Source organism: Mustela lutreola, chromosome 4, assembly GCF_030435805.1.
Source record: "Mustela lutreola isolate mMusLut2 chromosome 4, mMusLut2.pri, whole genome shotgun sequence".
Classification (NCBI taxonomy): Eukaryota; Metazoa; Chordata; class Mammalia; order Carnivora; family Mustelidae; genus Mustela; species Mustela lutreola.
The window spans coordinates 32,559,689-32,575,716 of NC_081293.1; the positions used below are offsets into that span (position 1 = coordinate 32,559,689).

The 16,028-nt window shown below is 38.4% G+C and overlaps 1 protein-coding gene across 1 annotated transcript in view; it reads right to left on the bottom strand.

The window, feature by feature from the left end:
* Positions 1–15,444, bottom strand: part of HELLS (helicase, lymphoid specific) — a 39,293-nt gene extending 23,849 nt beyond the window's left edge. The window contains exons 1-6 of the mRNA XM_059169407.1: positions 15,256–15,444; positions 14,706–14,824; positions 8,445–8,567; positions 4,913–4,969; positions 2,809–2,845; positions 2,659–2,723 (exon numbers count right to left, since the gene is read on the bottom strand). Of these exons, the coding sequence (XP_059025390.1) occupies positions 2,659–2,723; positions 2,809–2,845; positions 4,913–4,969; positions 8,445–8,567; positions 14,706–14,824; positions 15,256–15,286 (432 nt within the window). The 5' untranslated portion in view covers positions 15,287–15,444. The remainder of the gene's footprint in view (positions 1–2,658; positions 2,724–2,808; positions 2,846–4,912; positions 4,970–8,444; positions 8,568–14,705; positions 14,825–15,255) is intronic.
* Between the last annotated feature and the right edge of the window lie 584 nt (positions 15,445–16,028).

Consider the following 16,028-nt stretch of genomic DNA (forward strand, 5'->3'; position numbering starts at 1 on the left):
AATAATCCTCTAATACAGGGATTGGCAAATATAGCATGTAGACCAACTCCAGCTGGCAACCTGTTTTTGTAAAGTTTAATTAGAACAAAGTTGAGCAGGGGCGCCTGGGTGGCTCAGTGGGTTGGGCCACTGCCTTCGGTTCAGGTCATGATCTCAGGTCCTGGGATCGAGTCCCACATTGGGCTCTCTGCTCAGCAGGGAGCCTGCTTCCTCCTCTCTCTCTCTGCCTGCCTCTCTGCCTACTTGTGATCTCTGTCAAATAAATAAATAAAATCTTTAAAAAAAAAAAAAAAAAAAAAAAAGAACAAAGTTGAGCATATTTGCTTAGTTTATGACTGCTTATGACTGCTCTCAGGCTACAAAAGGCCAAGTTCAGTGTTGACTAGTTATGCAACTACTCAACTATTCAAAGCCAACAACTATTTGACCCTGTACAGAAAAGGTTTTCCAAACCCTGCTCTACAGTCTAAGTTGTGACTACTCCTGGTATTTCAGGATTCACTTCCAAATGTATTACAGTCTCAACTCTATCCCACTGTGGGACCTCTGTGGATAGACATCTGAGTTTGTAATTTTGAGCAAGAGGCAAAGACAAATAAATTAAAAATACAGAATTGAAGTACTCTGATTTTGAAGTACCTACTAGATGCTAAGGGTATGGGGGCACCCAGGTGGCTCAGTGGGTTAAATCCTCAGCTCAGGTCGTGATTTCAGGTTCCTGGAATCAAACCCCACATCCGGCTCTCCGCTGAGCCGAGAGCCTGCTTCTGCCCACCCCCCAACCCTCACCCCCCGCCTCTCTGCCTACTTGTGATCTCTGTCTGTCAAATAAATAAATAAAATCTTTAAAAAAAGAAAAACAGATGCTAAAGTTATGAAGACAAGCAATACCTGAATGTCACTTAATGAGTTAGGGGAGTATTATATCAAATTATCTGAAAAAGTTATCATCAGGACATAATCATTAAAGATTTAAGTTACAGTAGGTTTCAAGCAGAGAATAGCATGTTCAGAGGACAAAGGGGATGAAATGGTAGATACTTTCAAGAAACTTCAAATGTATCTTAAACTTAAGATATGTAGGATGATGGGACACATGAGTTAAGTGGCTGACAAAAATATATATACATACTTACATGTGTTGTCACATGTGTATGTAAAGTACTATTTAAGTATAGATATTCATACCCTAAGGCTGAAGTGATATATGGAACAGAGCTGTCTTTTAAACTAAGTAAAAATAAATAAATACAATGACTAAGCTAAACCTTCTTGAAAAACAATGTGTGAATCAGTCAAAACAAACCTAATATTATCTATGAAGCACTGTTAAAAATTAAACCTTGTAACTAAACTCCTGACCCTCCTTACCTCCTTTTCATTTATATACAAACTGGTAACAAATATGTACTTTAAAGTTTTTGAAATTGCCAGGATCTCTCCTGCCTCTGGACGTCTGTCAAAGATTATTCTAGCAAAGGTTATTCACTCTTCACTACCTTCTCTTTATCTTATTATTTCCCTATTAACTCTCCCCAACCTTTAAATGACTTTTATGCTTCAAGTCACAACTCAGATGTCACCTTCTAAATTAAAATTTTATGAACTTAGTGCCTCAGTTTAGAGTCCGTTTATAAGCTCAAAAGAGCCCAATTGACTACTTATTTCTCACTGGATGAAAGCTAAGGCAAAGACCGTTATCTACTAAGCTCCTTGATCAATTGATCTTATACCTGTAAGATAAAGTTTGCCCACACCTGATATGCTACCAACATTTGATAAATGTATAACTGCCTGAATTTCAATAAGTCTAAGTAATACTTAAATAATAGTGTTTTTCAAATTGTAGGCCATATTCATAATCAATCAAATGGGTCTTGACCATTATTTTTAAATGAAAGAAAAAAAGAAGGAAAATATTAGAGTACATCCAAAACATAAGTATGTGAAATTTTGTATTTTATACTTTATGAAGATCTCAAGAGTTTGAATCTCAGTTTACAGAAAAATATAGTAAATAACAATGTTAGAATTTTTTTTTAAATGTAAGAATGTAACATTAAAATATGCCTAAGGGATATTTAAAGTTTGTTATAATTAAATATGCTTTTTAATTTCTATTTTATGAAGTAACAGGTGACAAGAAAATAAAAAAGGATCTGGTTTTAAAAGGGACTAAAAGGGGGGGATGGGCAGCGCCTAGGTCGCTCAGTCAGTTAGGTTCAGGTTATAATCCCAGAGTCCTGGGATAGACCGGCATCAGGTTCCCTTCCCTGCTCAGCGGGCAGTCTGCCTCTCCCTCAAGCTTGTGCTCTCACTCTCTCTCAAATAAATAAAATCTTTAAAAAATAAAAAATAAAATAAAAATGACTACATGATTTCAGTTCCCTAAAGGTCCTCAACAAGGGAAGATAAGATCTTGAAGTCATGAGAAATATCTGATAATAGTAACTTTTCATTATAATAATTTCTAAATAGGCCAAGCTCACATTCCCTTAGCAAACAGGAAGATAGTGCCATTTTCTTCCCTGAAACAGTCCCTTCACAGCCTGAAAAGCCAAGTATGTAATAGCAATCCATACAGCTTTAAATGTAGTTCGAAATCCACCAGTTTTACTCAACAGTGAATCTTATGGGCCCTCCCCACTTTATTTTTACCTCTTTTGACATGACCTCTGAAATATTGTAGGATTCATCTTCTCTTCCTCTCTTCTTTCTCATGACTATTAAAAAAAATTATTTTATTTTTGATAGCAATAAAAGTGAAAATACAAACATATCCTTCAAAAGTAGAACAAGGAAGTTTACCTGGATTCTCCTCACTTGCATCAATGGAATTTTTACCCTACAAAACAAGAATTTAGGATATTATTTTTCTAGGGACTTTATGGTATTACATATTAAAAGACACTAAGTAAATAAATGCCAAATGTCCTTGCATTTGAGTCACATCCGCAACTCTATTACTCCTACCAACATGTAACCTCTTTCTACATTTCCCCACTAGAACTTGCTTATAAGTGTATTCCTTTTTCTTGATGACTCTACTTTCCTCATTTTTTTCCCATTTGATATATTTCCAAATTAAACACAGAAGGCATTTTTATTTTGCCATGTACATTTTCTGTAATTGCAGGTTTATGCTAAAGATATTCAGTGGGTATGATATGGAAGGACAACTCATTTTCAGTAAAATTTTTAAATTAAATATAACTGAAAGCAGAAATAAAAGAGAATACTGATTTAAAAATATTAGTGAGGGGAAATACAGGAAAGGAAGAGATGTTAAAAAAAAAAGTTTCAAAATGAGAGGTGGAAAGGAAGATCAAGAATAGGGAGAAAGTATGTATAAAAAATCAAAATAACAAAAGTGAATTTTTAAATTTCTTACATAAACCCTACACCACACATGGGGCTCAAACTCACAACCTGAGATCAAGAGTCATGTGCTCCCCCAAACGAATGATTCAGCGAGGTGTCTCAAGAAAGTAAATTTAAGGGGCACCTGGGTGGCTCAGTGGGTTTAAGCCTCTGCCTTCGGCTCAGGTCATGAGCTCAGGGTCCTGGGATTGAGCCCTATATCCAGCTCTGCTCAGCAGGGAGCCTGCTTCCCCCTCTCTCTCTGCCTTCCTCTCTCCCTACTTGTGATCTGTCAAATAAAATAAATAAAATCTTAAAAAAAAAAAAAAAAGGTAAATTTTAAAATAAAGTTTAAAAGTTAGAGGACTGGGGCGCCGGGGGGGCTCAGTCATTAAGCATCTGCCTTTGGTTCAGGTTGGGATCGAGGCCCAAATCAGGCTCCTTGCTCAGCAGTAAGCCTGCTTCTCCCTCTCCCATTTCTCCTGCTTGCTCTCACTGTGTCTCTGTCAAATAAATAAATAAAAACTTTAGAAAAAAGTTAGAGGATTAAAAATATAAAATACCAAAAGGGACCAGTGAGATGGAACAGGCAGAACTTAATGGTTGGCACCTATTGAATACAGCGGCCGTGGCGGGACGGGGGCAAAACCCTGACATAAAAAGTTAGCTGGGCAAAAGTGAAAAGTGAACAACAGATTAAACCTACAGGTTGAAGAGTAGGGAGTAAATGATTAAACAAGTAAAATTATCTTTTAAGTTTATATTCTTCAAAAACCCAAAATAAGGGGTGCCTGGGTGGCTCAGAGGGTTAAGCCTCTGCCTTGGGCTCAGGCCCTGCATCAGGCTCTCTGCTCAGCAGGGAGCCTGCTTCCCCCTCTCTGACTACTTGTGATCTCTCTCTCTATCAAATAAGAAAAAAAACCTAAAACAATAATAATAAAAAATAAAAAATAAATGTAAAGCTTAGAATACATGACACACAGTAAGTACTCTAAATGTTGCTCTCTCCTTTCACTAGTACAACTGTTCTTTATACAAATTCCAACAATAAGGCATTAAACAGCCTCATGTTAAAACAAATTTACCCCAAAAGATCACATCTAAAATTCAAGCTATCCCTAAATGAATGCTCTATTATCTGAAATGTTATTAGCAGATAGAATAAATTTGCTCCAATTTTGGCTTCACTGCTGCAACTATGCACGATACAAATTTAAATTATTATGGATCCACGCTGACATGATGAGGTTGGAGGCATTAAGGGTAAAAAATAATCACTATGAGCACCAGAAGAACTGGCCACTTAGAAGAGTGAAATTTTGAAATTAAGAAAAACAATAAGAAACTGAAAGGGTTATACTTTAGCTTTCCTTCCATATCTAAGAATATTGAGAAAACAGATTTTATATGTTCCTCTGCAGCTTATAACAAAGATAGGTTTTCAGATAAAGAAGGTTAAAATTAAGTAGATGATCTATAAAGTTAAGACTACAGAGGAATTTCCTCAATGTTTAAGGTAACATAAAGGACTTTCTAGCTTACTCTATATTACCTTAGTAACCTTTAGGGATTCCTTTTTTCTCTCCAATTTCTCTTTCTTCTTCTGTTCCTGTAAGATACTTTTTTCTTAGTGCCACAAGTGGAAAATGCAAAGTATAAAACACACAGCTCAAGTAACATGTACACAATGAAGAGCTATATAAAGATTTAAAAACGAGGGAGCACTTCCACTTCAAACCTTTAAGGAGCAACAGGAAACAGACCTTCCTGCCTTACACAACTGAAATCCATATAAGTATTTTAAACAGTGATTTTCAGACAATATGCAGCAAAGGAGAATGAACACTGAAAAAGGGAAACAAATGAGACAAATCTTGATTGTGCAGTTTACTGCCTGAAGGCAATTCTCAAGTGCAAATAGTGGAGGAAGAATTCAGCAGCTCAACAGCCTCCCTGAGTAGAAGAGACAAGAGGACAAAACTTAACAGCAGCTAGCATACTCAGGGTCAGGTACACAAAGAAAGCCCTCAAGGTATGTAGGTGAAATTTCAGGTTGAGAACTATCAGTGACATGAGTGTATAAAACCAAGGCAACTAGAAAATAGCAAGTAAAGTAATCCCTTGTGCTTACAGGGGATGGATCAGGAACAGTTCGTACCCATCAGGCAAAGTGACAAGAGCACTCAGAAGAGGGGCAAGTTACTACCAGACTAAAAGCTGTTCCATATGCACCCTAACAAAGCTTTAAAAGACAGACAAAAAGGGATTCAAACCATTTCCAAAAGGTGGTTAAAAAATGTATGCCTTGGGTGCCTGGGTGGCTCAGTTAGTTAAGTGTCTGCCTTTGGCTCAGGTCATGATCCCAAGGTACTGGGATCAAGTCCCACATTGCACTCCCTGCTCAGGGGGAGTCTGCTTCTCCCTCTCCCCTTCCTCCCGGCTTATGCACACTCTGTCAAATAATAAAATCTTAAAAAGAAAAAAGATACATGCATTATAATAACTATTAAGTGTGGATTGTTTTGCTCTCCTATATTTGTATTTTACCATACAAAAGTTCATGAGCAAAGGAAAACATACTTAGCAAAAGCAAAATCTTGATTGATAACTGACCAGTGAATGATGGGGACATAGGGGATTACTGTAGCCTTGAAATTTGCACAAGCTTTGGGGCGCCTGGGTGGCTCAGTGGGTTGGGCCTCTGCCTTCGGCTCAGGTCATGATCTCAGGGTCCTGGGATTGAGTCCCGCATCGGGCTCTCTGCTCAGTGGGGAGCCTGCTTCCTCCTCTCTCTCTCTGCCTGCCTCTCTCCTACTTGTGATCTCTCTCTGTCAAATAAATAATAAAATCTTTAAAAAAAAAAAAAAGAAATTTGCACAAGCTTTTAAATCTTCGTAGGTTGTAGTGGGCAATAAATAAATTATATAGTTATCTCATATAAGTACAATGGGAAGCACAGACAAGGTAAAGGGGGTCAGGAGTGTGCAGATAGAAAAGGTTCAGACAGCAATTTCACTTAAGATTGTTAGGGCAGGCTTCATCAGGAAAACGTTTAAGCCAGGCTTAAAGGTGATGAAGTAAGCTATGCAGATATCTACAAGAAGATGGTTCCAAGTACAAAACAGCTAGTGCAAAGGCCCAAAGGCAGAAACACACTTTTCTAGAATGAAGTGTAGAAAAGTAAGAGGGTTGAAGGAGACAGTTAAGACTGCTTATTGTCTTGTGGCACACCATTAAGACTTAAGGCTTATTGGAGCACCTGGGTGGTTCAGTTGGTTCAGCATCTGCCTTTGGCTCAGTTCGTGATCGTGGGGTAGAGTCCCAAGTCCAACCCTGCTGGAGCAAGGAGGCTAATTCTCCCTCTCCCCCTGCATCTCCCTCCTCCTTCCCCTGCTCCGCCCATTGTAATCACTTTCAAATTAAGTAAAATGTTAAAAAAAAAAAAAAGAAAAAAAAATGTTGGTTTTGTCACAATCAATGTAAACTAGAAAACAGTGAAACATCAAAGAAAGCAGTGAAACATAAGGGATCACCTGGGCAGAAAAAAGGAAGCACTAAAGAAAAATAAATTCTTCACTCAAAAAAAAAAAAAAACTTCCAAAAACAAAAGCAAATGAAGACTTTTTCAGAAATACAAAAGCTAAAAAAATATATCATCAAAAGAAAATGCAAATGAGTTTATTATAAGGGAAAGCAGATCAGTGACTATTTGGTGAGGAAGACAGGAAGTGAAGGATGGGAGAAAATTTAAAAAGGGGCAGGAATTCAGTCATAAAAAAGAAGAGAACCTTGCAACTTGAATCATGAATGGACCTTGTGGGCATTATGCTAAGTGAAACGAGTCAGAAAGATAAATACCATATAATCTAATTTGTGGAATCTTAAAAAAAAAACAAAACACCCCAAGCTCATAAATACAGAGAAAAGACTGATGATTGGTGGTGGTATATTGAGTGACAGGTTAAAAGGTACAAATATCCAGTTATAGTCAGTCAGGGCTATGCATTATACAGCCTGGTGACTATAGTTGGTAATACTCTATTGCATATTTAAAAGTTGCCAAGAGTAAAGCTTAAAATTTCTTATCATAAGAAAAAAATTGTTAATTATGTATGGTAAAAGATGTTAACTAGACTTACTGTAGTGATCATTTCACAACATACACAAATACTGAATCATAATCTGAAACTAGTATGTTATGTCAATTTTACTTTAATTAAAAAAGAAGGGGGGCATAATTTTTTGAGTTGATGGCTATGTTGATTACCTTGATTGTGGTGAATTCATGGGTGTATACATGTGAAAACATATAAAACTGTACATTATATACATGTGTTTTGTATGTATCAATTATATCTTAATAAATCAATTTTTAAAAAAAAGACTAAGTAACATAAAGTCCACGATTTCCAGCATCCAAAAACTATCACTAGACAGGATAAAAATCAGACAAATAAACAGAGGTATATTCATACAGTGGAATCCTTCTCAGGAATAAAGAGAACGGGGCGCCTGGGTGGCTCCGTTGGTTGGACTGCCTGCGGCTCAGGTCATGATCCCGGAGTCCCGGGATCGAGTCCCACATCGGGCTCCCAGCTCATGGGGAGTCTGCTTCACTCTCTGACCTTCTCCTCGCTCATGCTCTCTCTCACTGCCTCTCTCTCAAGTAAATAAATAAAATCTTAAAAAAAAAAAAAAAAAAAGGAATAAAGAGAACGACCTACTGAATAAACACAAGTGAATCGCAATATGCTGAGCTAAAGAGGCAAGACACAATAAAGTGTTTAATGCATGTTCCATTTGTATATTCTAGAAAAAACAATACCAATCTATTGTGACAGAAAACAGAAATCAGAGGTCTTGGAGGCCAGGCATGGGGATCACTGAGACAAGAAAAGTTCTTGGGGTAACGGAAATGCTCCTCATCTTGACTGTGCTGGTGGTTACACAGATCTATACACTGGTCAAAACCCATCAAACAGTAAACTTAAAATGTGTACAGCTTACTGCATGTGATTTTTATCTCAATAAAGTCATTTTTTAAAAATGTAAGCTACTGGTTCTAATCAATTACATACACATACCTCTAGTTGTTGCTGTTCCATTTTAGTCAATAAAAATTTGGAGTAGATATTGCTTTTCTCAAGTAAATGTTGAAGTCTACGGTACCGAATGTCCACAGACTCTCTATCCCAAGACATGCGAGCCTATCCAAAAAGAAAATTTCCATGACTGTTAAGTTTTCTGACATACATGATGTTTTGCACAAGACGTTAAAAAATAAAGGCTAAATAAATGCTCTTTGAGTTTGATATATTTCCTGTAATTAATGGGGAAAAATATTTTTCTAGTATTAACTTTACTAAAAATGGTTTATTTTAACCCAAAACCAGGACAAATAGCTTAAAAAATAGGATTCTGGGGTTCAACATGCCATTTGGTATGATGCAGCTTAGATACCAAAATATTGACATTTCAGACACTGGCCATGTTTACTGGCATCCATCAATTTTTGAAAGTTATAAAATTAACATTATAAACTAAATACTTCAAGTAGATTTAAGTTTTTTAAACAATCAAATGATTTCAGAAAATTTTTACATACCAGTTTTATTCGAAAGAGCATCAGAATTAATAAATAATTTAATTGGCTAGGAACTAAAACAAATGTTCTTAGAATTTTAAAACTATATTGTCCAGATGCCTGGCTGGATCAGTCGGTAGAGCATGCCGACTCTTGATCTCAGGGTATGAGTTCGGGCCCCAGTTGTGCCTAGAGATTGCTTCAGAAAACAAAAAACAAAACAAAAACTGCACTGTCAAAATATTTCAACATGCTAAACCTACTTATGATTATTACAAACTTCTTCCTCCTCAGCGTTGTGTCCCCAGTTTTGCCCTTGTTTTTAGGCTTGTTTTATTCCTACTCTTAGTTCAACTTTCCTCTCCTATACATCGTCAAATTACCTGCTTTCTATATTACTTTAACACACCATTTATTAAGTGATTTCTAAATCTACAGTAGGCTAGTGGTTAAGGAGGAATCCTCTCTCAGTTCACAATGATAAAGTAAAATATTTAAAAAAAAATACCAGAGGGCACATGATGAAAAACATAAAAGTAACAAATAAATAGTACAGTTCAGTGGTCCACAACTTCTTTCTGTAAAGGGCCAAAGGGTAAATATTTAAATATTTGAGCATATGTCTTATAAATACTCAACTCTGCCTTTTTGGACAAGAGCAGTAATAGACAATATAGAAACAAATGGGCAAGGCTATGTTCCAACAGAACTTTATTTACCTAAACAGGCACGATCCAGTTCATCATCTGTCAACTCAGTATAATCTCAATTTAAAAACAAAACAAAAAAAAAACCTACAACACACTAAGTGTGCTGAAGTGAATCCAGTTGAACGTATCTATCAAAGCTAAATATATGCAAACCTTACCAACCTACTCCTGAGACAAAGTTTGTTTGTACATGAGGGTTCACACACACATGTATGCATACATGCATAGCGGCTGATGTACTTTAGAGACCATTGTATTTCCTAGATGTTCTATCATCTCTCCAGCTTTTCTTTCAAAATAAACTTTTCTATTACAAAAGCAATGACAATAAAATGTGTAAGGATAAATAACATGAAAATAAGTACACATTTTAGAGAAATTATATATTTAGGGGCACCTGGGTGGTTCAGGGGGTTAAGGCTTCTGCCTTCGGCTCAGGTCATGATCCCAGGGTCCTGGGATGGAGCCCCACACCGGGCTCTCTGCTCCGTGGGGAGCCTGCTTCCTCCTCTCTCTCTGCCTGCCTCTCTGCCTACTTGTGATCTGTCTGTCCAAATAATAAATAAAATCTTAAAAAAAAATTATATATTTAAAAAACACCCATAAAACAATTCTATCAGACGCCTGGGTGGCTCAGTGGGTTGAAGACTCCGGGTCATGATCCCAGGGTCCTAGGGTCGAGTCCCACAGCCCTGTCCGCCTCTCTGCTCAGGGGGAAGCCTCCTTCCCTTTCTCTCTCTGCCTGCCTCTCTGCCTACTAGTGGTCTCTCTCTGTCAAATAAATGAATAAAATCTTTAAAAACAAACAAACAAAACCAATTCTGTCCATGCAGATAATCTCTGTTGACATCTTACAAAACTATTTTCAGTTCTTTTAGAACAGTGTTTCTTTTACTATTACCGATGTTACTGGATTACAATAGTCAATGAATGAAATAGATATTATAAACTGAAAGATGAAATTATTTAGAATTTGAAAAAAAGATTTTTTTTTTTAAAAGATTTTATTTATTTATTTGACAGAGATCACAAGCAGGCAGAGAGGCAGGCAGAGAGAGAGGAGGAAGCAGGCTCCCTGCTGAGCAGAGAGCCCGGTACGGGGCTCAATCCCAGGACCCTGGGACCATGACCTGAGCCGAAGGCAGAGGCTTTAACCCACTGAGCCACCCAGGCGCCCCTGAAAAAAAGATTTTTTTTGGTAAATATTTTAAGTAGTCTACACCCAACATGGGGCTCAAACTCACAAACCTGAGATCAAGAGTCACATGCTCCAGCAACTGAGCCAGCCAGGTGCCCCTGAAAAAAAAAAATCCTTAACTTTTGGGGCGCCTGTGTGGCTCAGTGGGTTAGGGCCTCTGCCTTTGGCTCAGGTCATGATCCCAGAGTCCAGGGATCGAGCCCCGCATTGGGCTCTCTGCTTGGCGGGGAGCCTGCTTCTTCCTCTCTCTCTCTCTCTGCCTACTTGTGAGCTCTCTCTGTCAAATAAATACATAAAATCTTAAAAAAAAAAAAAATCCTTAACTTTTGGGCGCCTGGGTGGCTCAGTGGGTTAAGCCTCTGCCTTCAGCTCAGGTCATGATCTCAGGGTCCTGGGATCGAGGCCCACATCAGGCTCTCTGCTTAGTGGGGAGCCTGCTTTCCCCTCTCTCTGCCTGCCTCTCTGCCTACTTGTGATCTCCCTCTCTCTGTCCAATTAAAAAAAAAAAAATAATCCTTAACTTTTAAAATTTGTTTAAACTTTAATTAAAGTATTCTGGGCTTAATTTAGATATATATGCTACCTTAAATCCTGTTCAGAATAATTTAGCACCCATTTTTTAAGTAATTAAAGATTAAATATGTTACACTAATTTGTAAATAATATAATTAGGAAACTAAATCAATTATTAACCTTCAACACCAACCTTCCGTATTTCAAAATAATTTGGTAAAAAGCCTTATCTACCATTACTGTTTCTTAACAATTTTATCTGTTATATTAAGGTAAACTGTAGCTCTGTGGAAAGCACTGGGCGCCTGGCAGGAATTATCTTTTAACTAGAGTTGAAGAGTATGCTAATGGACACCAAAGGCATAAATTCCCACAGTCTACATCATTATCTCTCCAAACACCAACACCAGATTTGGGAGTAGAGGTGGTTACACTTCACTCTCCACAGTCTGAGCTACTTTCCTTTTTTCTAACACTTATCATAACTTTTTACCTTTCCCCTCCCCAACAATATACACATTAATGCTATTCTTCACCACTTCTAGACTAACAATAACTTCTTTCTAAAGGAAATACAGGTGAAAAGCCAAAGAAAATGACTGTAGCAAATCAATGTAAAAGCCATTCTCTACTCTTTACAAACTTTACAATCTCCTAAAGCAAAGTTAATGCTCCTCATTAAGAATCTTAAGCAAGCTCTTCTCAAGTACTTCTAAATATATGCCCATAAATACGTTTTCTTCCAAAAGAAAAGGAATCTTTATTTTTGTACTGCCAATTTTTTGGTCTCCAAAGACAAGCAAGGAGAAACTAATTCTTAGAATTTTCCCCATGGTCAAGTAAGGAACAACTTACAAGTTAAAAGTGCAAAAATTAATCAAATTCTTTCAATACTATAAATAAAAAGGCAATATAATCATAATAGACCATAATACTACTGGCTTTTTGGCAAAGCACACACTGGTTTTAGTGTAAGAACTGAAGAGAGCTATAAAATTTATTCATGGAGGGATTGAAAATAGATTAGAAATTGCTATTTTAGGGGCACCTGGGTGGCTCAGTTAAGCCTCTGCCTTCGGCTCAGGTCATGATCTCAGGGTCCTGGGATTGAGCCTCGCATCTGAGCTCCCTGCTCCACCCGCCCCCATCCCGCCTCTTTGCCAACTTATGATCTCTGTCAAAAAAATAAATAAAATCTTAAAAAAAAAAAATTGCTAAAGTTCTATGATGAATAACTGCTAAAGAGAAGCTAGCTTTAGCTATCCCTCAACATACCTATCCCTCAACAATAACAATTCCAAAAAATTTTTGGACTGATGCAAAACGTTTGTTCAAAAGTTTAAATATTTCGCTTAAAAGTAGAAGTCATTTTGATTCTTTGTTTAATCAGCAAATACTTATGGTACTATAAATTTTGAGAGATCTTTCCAAAATGTGGAAATGGGGGCATGTGGCTGGCTTAATCAGTGGAACATGTGACTCGATCTCAGGGTTCTAAGTCTGAGCCCCATGTTAGGTGTATAGATTACTTAAAAATAAAATCTTTTAAAAGAAAAATGTAAAAATGTTTCATCCCTTGAATTAATGCATTCTGGAAATGTATTTTTATTGTACCTCATAGTCTTTCTTCAAATAGTACTATCTTTCCCAACAATCTTCATGAGTCACAAAACTGAAGATATACTACTCAAAATGAAGGCTTTACCATTCTTACAACCTCTGCAGTTGATTCAGTTCTAGACACCTGCCCCAGGATTCACCCTTTATAATTATCCTCTGGTTACATGGCTAGTAAGTACATTTATTTTATTTATATAATCTTATATATGCTGTATAATAATAAGGTATTCTTTTTCCATAGTTTAAAATTCAATAAACAATTTACTGATTGCCTATTTGATAGGTGAACAGCCAACAAAAACAAAACAGTAAGTGACATCCTCTCAGTAAGCAAAATGATAAGTAATGATAACACTACTTAGTACTAGATAGTACTACAAGAATTTATACAATGAGGAAAGGCAAAAGGTGATTCATGGTTGACTTCCCAACTCTATTAAAATTTGTTTTTCTATTACAATTTCTTAACATTACCGTAACTGGTTATGGCTAACTATAGTTGACGAATAGTAACAAAACCAGTATTACTGGAGTGAAAGTACAGCATGGTGGTTAGAAAGTGTGAATTCTGGAATGACATGGCCTACATTACAATCTTGGCTCTATTAAAGCTGTGGAACTCCCCGCTCCTGGCACGTTCTCTACATGCCTCAGTTTTCTCATCTGTAAAATGAAGTGAAAACAGAACCTACTTCACAGAATGCTTTAATAAAAATAATAGTTTATACTAGTAATTAAGCTAGTAAATTTAATAGTTATAATGAATAGCAGTACCTACTTTATAGTCTAGTTAAGGAGCCAATTAGTAAATACATGTACAACATTCACAACAGTGTTCAGGAGGTGTTAACAGTGCTAGCAGAAGAATCATTTCTGTTAATATTAAATAGCAGGGAACCAACTGATTCATTAATTGCCTTTGAGGTGCAGTATTTCCCAAATTAAGTAATTCTGCATGGAGTTAATTAAATACTAAAGTATACTTCCTAAGGTAGAGGGTTAAGGATAAGAATGCCTAAGACAGCCAGAGTTCAAATTCAAGTTCACTGGTGTGTGACCCCACCCAACTGCCCCAGCTTCCTCATATGTAAATGCAGAGATGTCAAAAGTACCTACAGCATCACAATACCGGGAGTGCTAAATAAATTACTACAAGAAAATAATTTAGGTGGCAGAATGTGGCTCCTAGGGGGTGGCTATCACTCCTTTTTTTGAACAGGGGATGATGAAGCAACAAGGTGGGGCTTTATTACTGGGAGCGAAATACACTTAAGAACTGAAATTTCAAGTGATTAAAAACTGCTTCGGTCATCTGCAAAATATATACTCTGTAAAAGAAAACCACTTATCACCGAAAATGTACACCCCATTTTTACCTAAACAATCTTACTTAGCACTAGTCCAAGAAACCAAAAGGAAAACGGCAAGTTTATCACTTTAGGTGGTCAATAGCACTAAATACCAAAGAAATTCACTACCGATTTTGGAAGAATTAATCTAGCTAAAGAAGCAACCTGAAACGTTCTCCGACCTAGACTACAAATCCCAGAAGCATCACTGAAAGCACGAGCAAAGGTGTCTCAAAGATAGCGCTGAGTAAACATACTAATAGATAAATAACAGCCCGTTTTAAAGATCAAGAAAAAAGCAGACGGGAGACCAAACCTCCGAGGAAGGTCACTGCTGGCTCAAACGACGATGAACTTGATTCCTAAATTACCTTTTCGATCATCTTCCGCTCCCTTTCAAGTCCAGCAGCCTCTAGCTGTTCTTCCTCCTCCAGCATGGCTTGAGTAATCACGGCAGGCTCCGGTTCAACCATGTCTGAAGTCGGGGACCCTAAGAGGGGATAAAGTTTTTAAATTGCAGTTTTAAAAAATTACCGGTTACTCAAATTCCACATTCAACAATCTTTCCCGGATGCATCTGAGGCAAAAGCTGAAGACCCACGGGACGCCAGCAACAGTCCTCTGAAAACATCCTGGGTCTCCACAATGTCAACAAGTGGCCAGGACCCCAGTTGACCAGTAGGGATGCTCGCGAAAACGCGGCCCCGCTGTGTGAAGTCTCCTACACCGCGCACATAGGCGCATCTGGGGCCCTCCACTCACCTTCCACAGCTTCTTGCCCTCCCTCCCTCCGTCTCTGCCTGGAGTCAGCTCTACCCACCAATCTCGGCTGTAGCCTCCATGCTGCCCCCCTCCCCCCCCCCCCCCGCCCCCGGCCTGGACGCCGCCGCGGGCGCCCGGAGGAAGGGTCTCCGCACTCACCACCGCTACTCGCGGGCCGCTGCGCCGGCATGGCTGGACACACACTCCGGAACCCGATCCTCGGCTCTCAGGGTCTGCAACGCCGCGCGCCTAAGTCTCACAGACGCTGCCTCCTCAGCCTCCTCACCAATCCCCCGGCCAAGGAAAAACGCGCGCTTCTACTTCGCGGGAAAACGTCGTCATCTCGCGATACTTTCTGCTCTCCGCCCCGCCCCCCGAATCCCGGAGGCGCGAGATTTGGCGCAATTTAGCTTTCATCAGAACCCACCTGGCTGACCGTGGGCGATTACCTAGATGTCTATCTTGGGAAAACTGGGTTCTGCTGCTAGCTTTCAACTAGGTCTGTAACACGGGACGAGTGAGTCTGCCCACTGTGGAGGGCCCAGTTTCCTCACGTATTGGATAATGGTTCAGAATTACACTTTAGGAGCTCTCTTATTTGCAAGGCACCTTCACCAATTGGCTGATATGATTAAATCCCGTCAATCGATGATCTTTTAGACAGGAAATACGTATATGACTATTCAGGTGAGAATGTCAGAGACAAATACCGCCAATCTCACTCACCATCCTTGGTGCACAGTGCCCATTTTGGGTTGAAAACTCCCCGAAATGACCCAGAAGAGAGCTCCGTTGTGGGTGACATGGGGGAGAAAAATAGGCTAGTAAGATTATGGCAGAGTTCAGGAAAGGTGTTTTAGGATAAGGGAGAACTGATTGTAGTGATAAAGCAAGCGGAGTGGCCAGGAGAAAAGAAGATTCAGGAATAGACC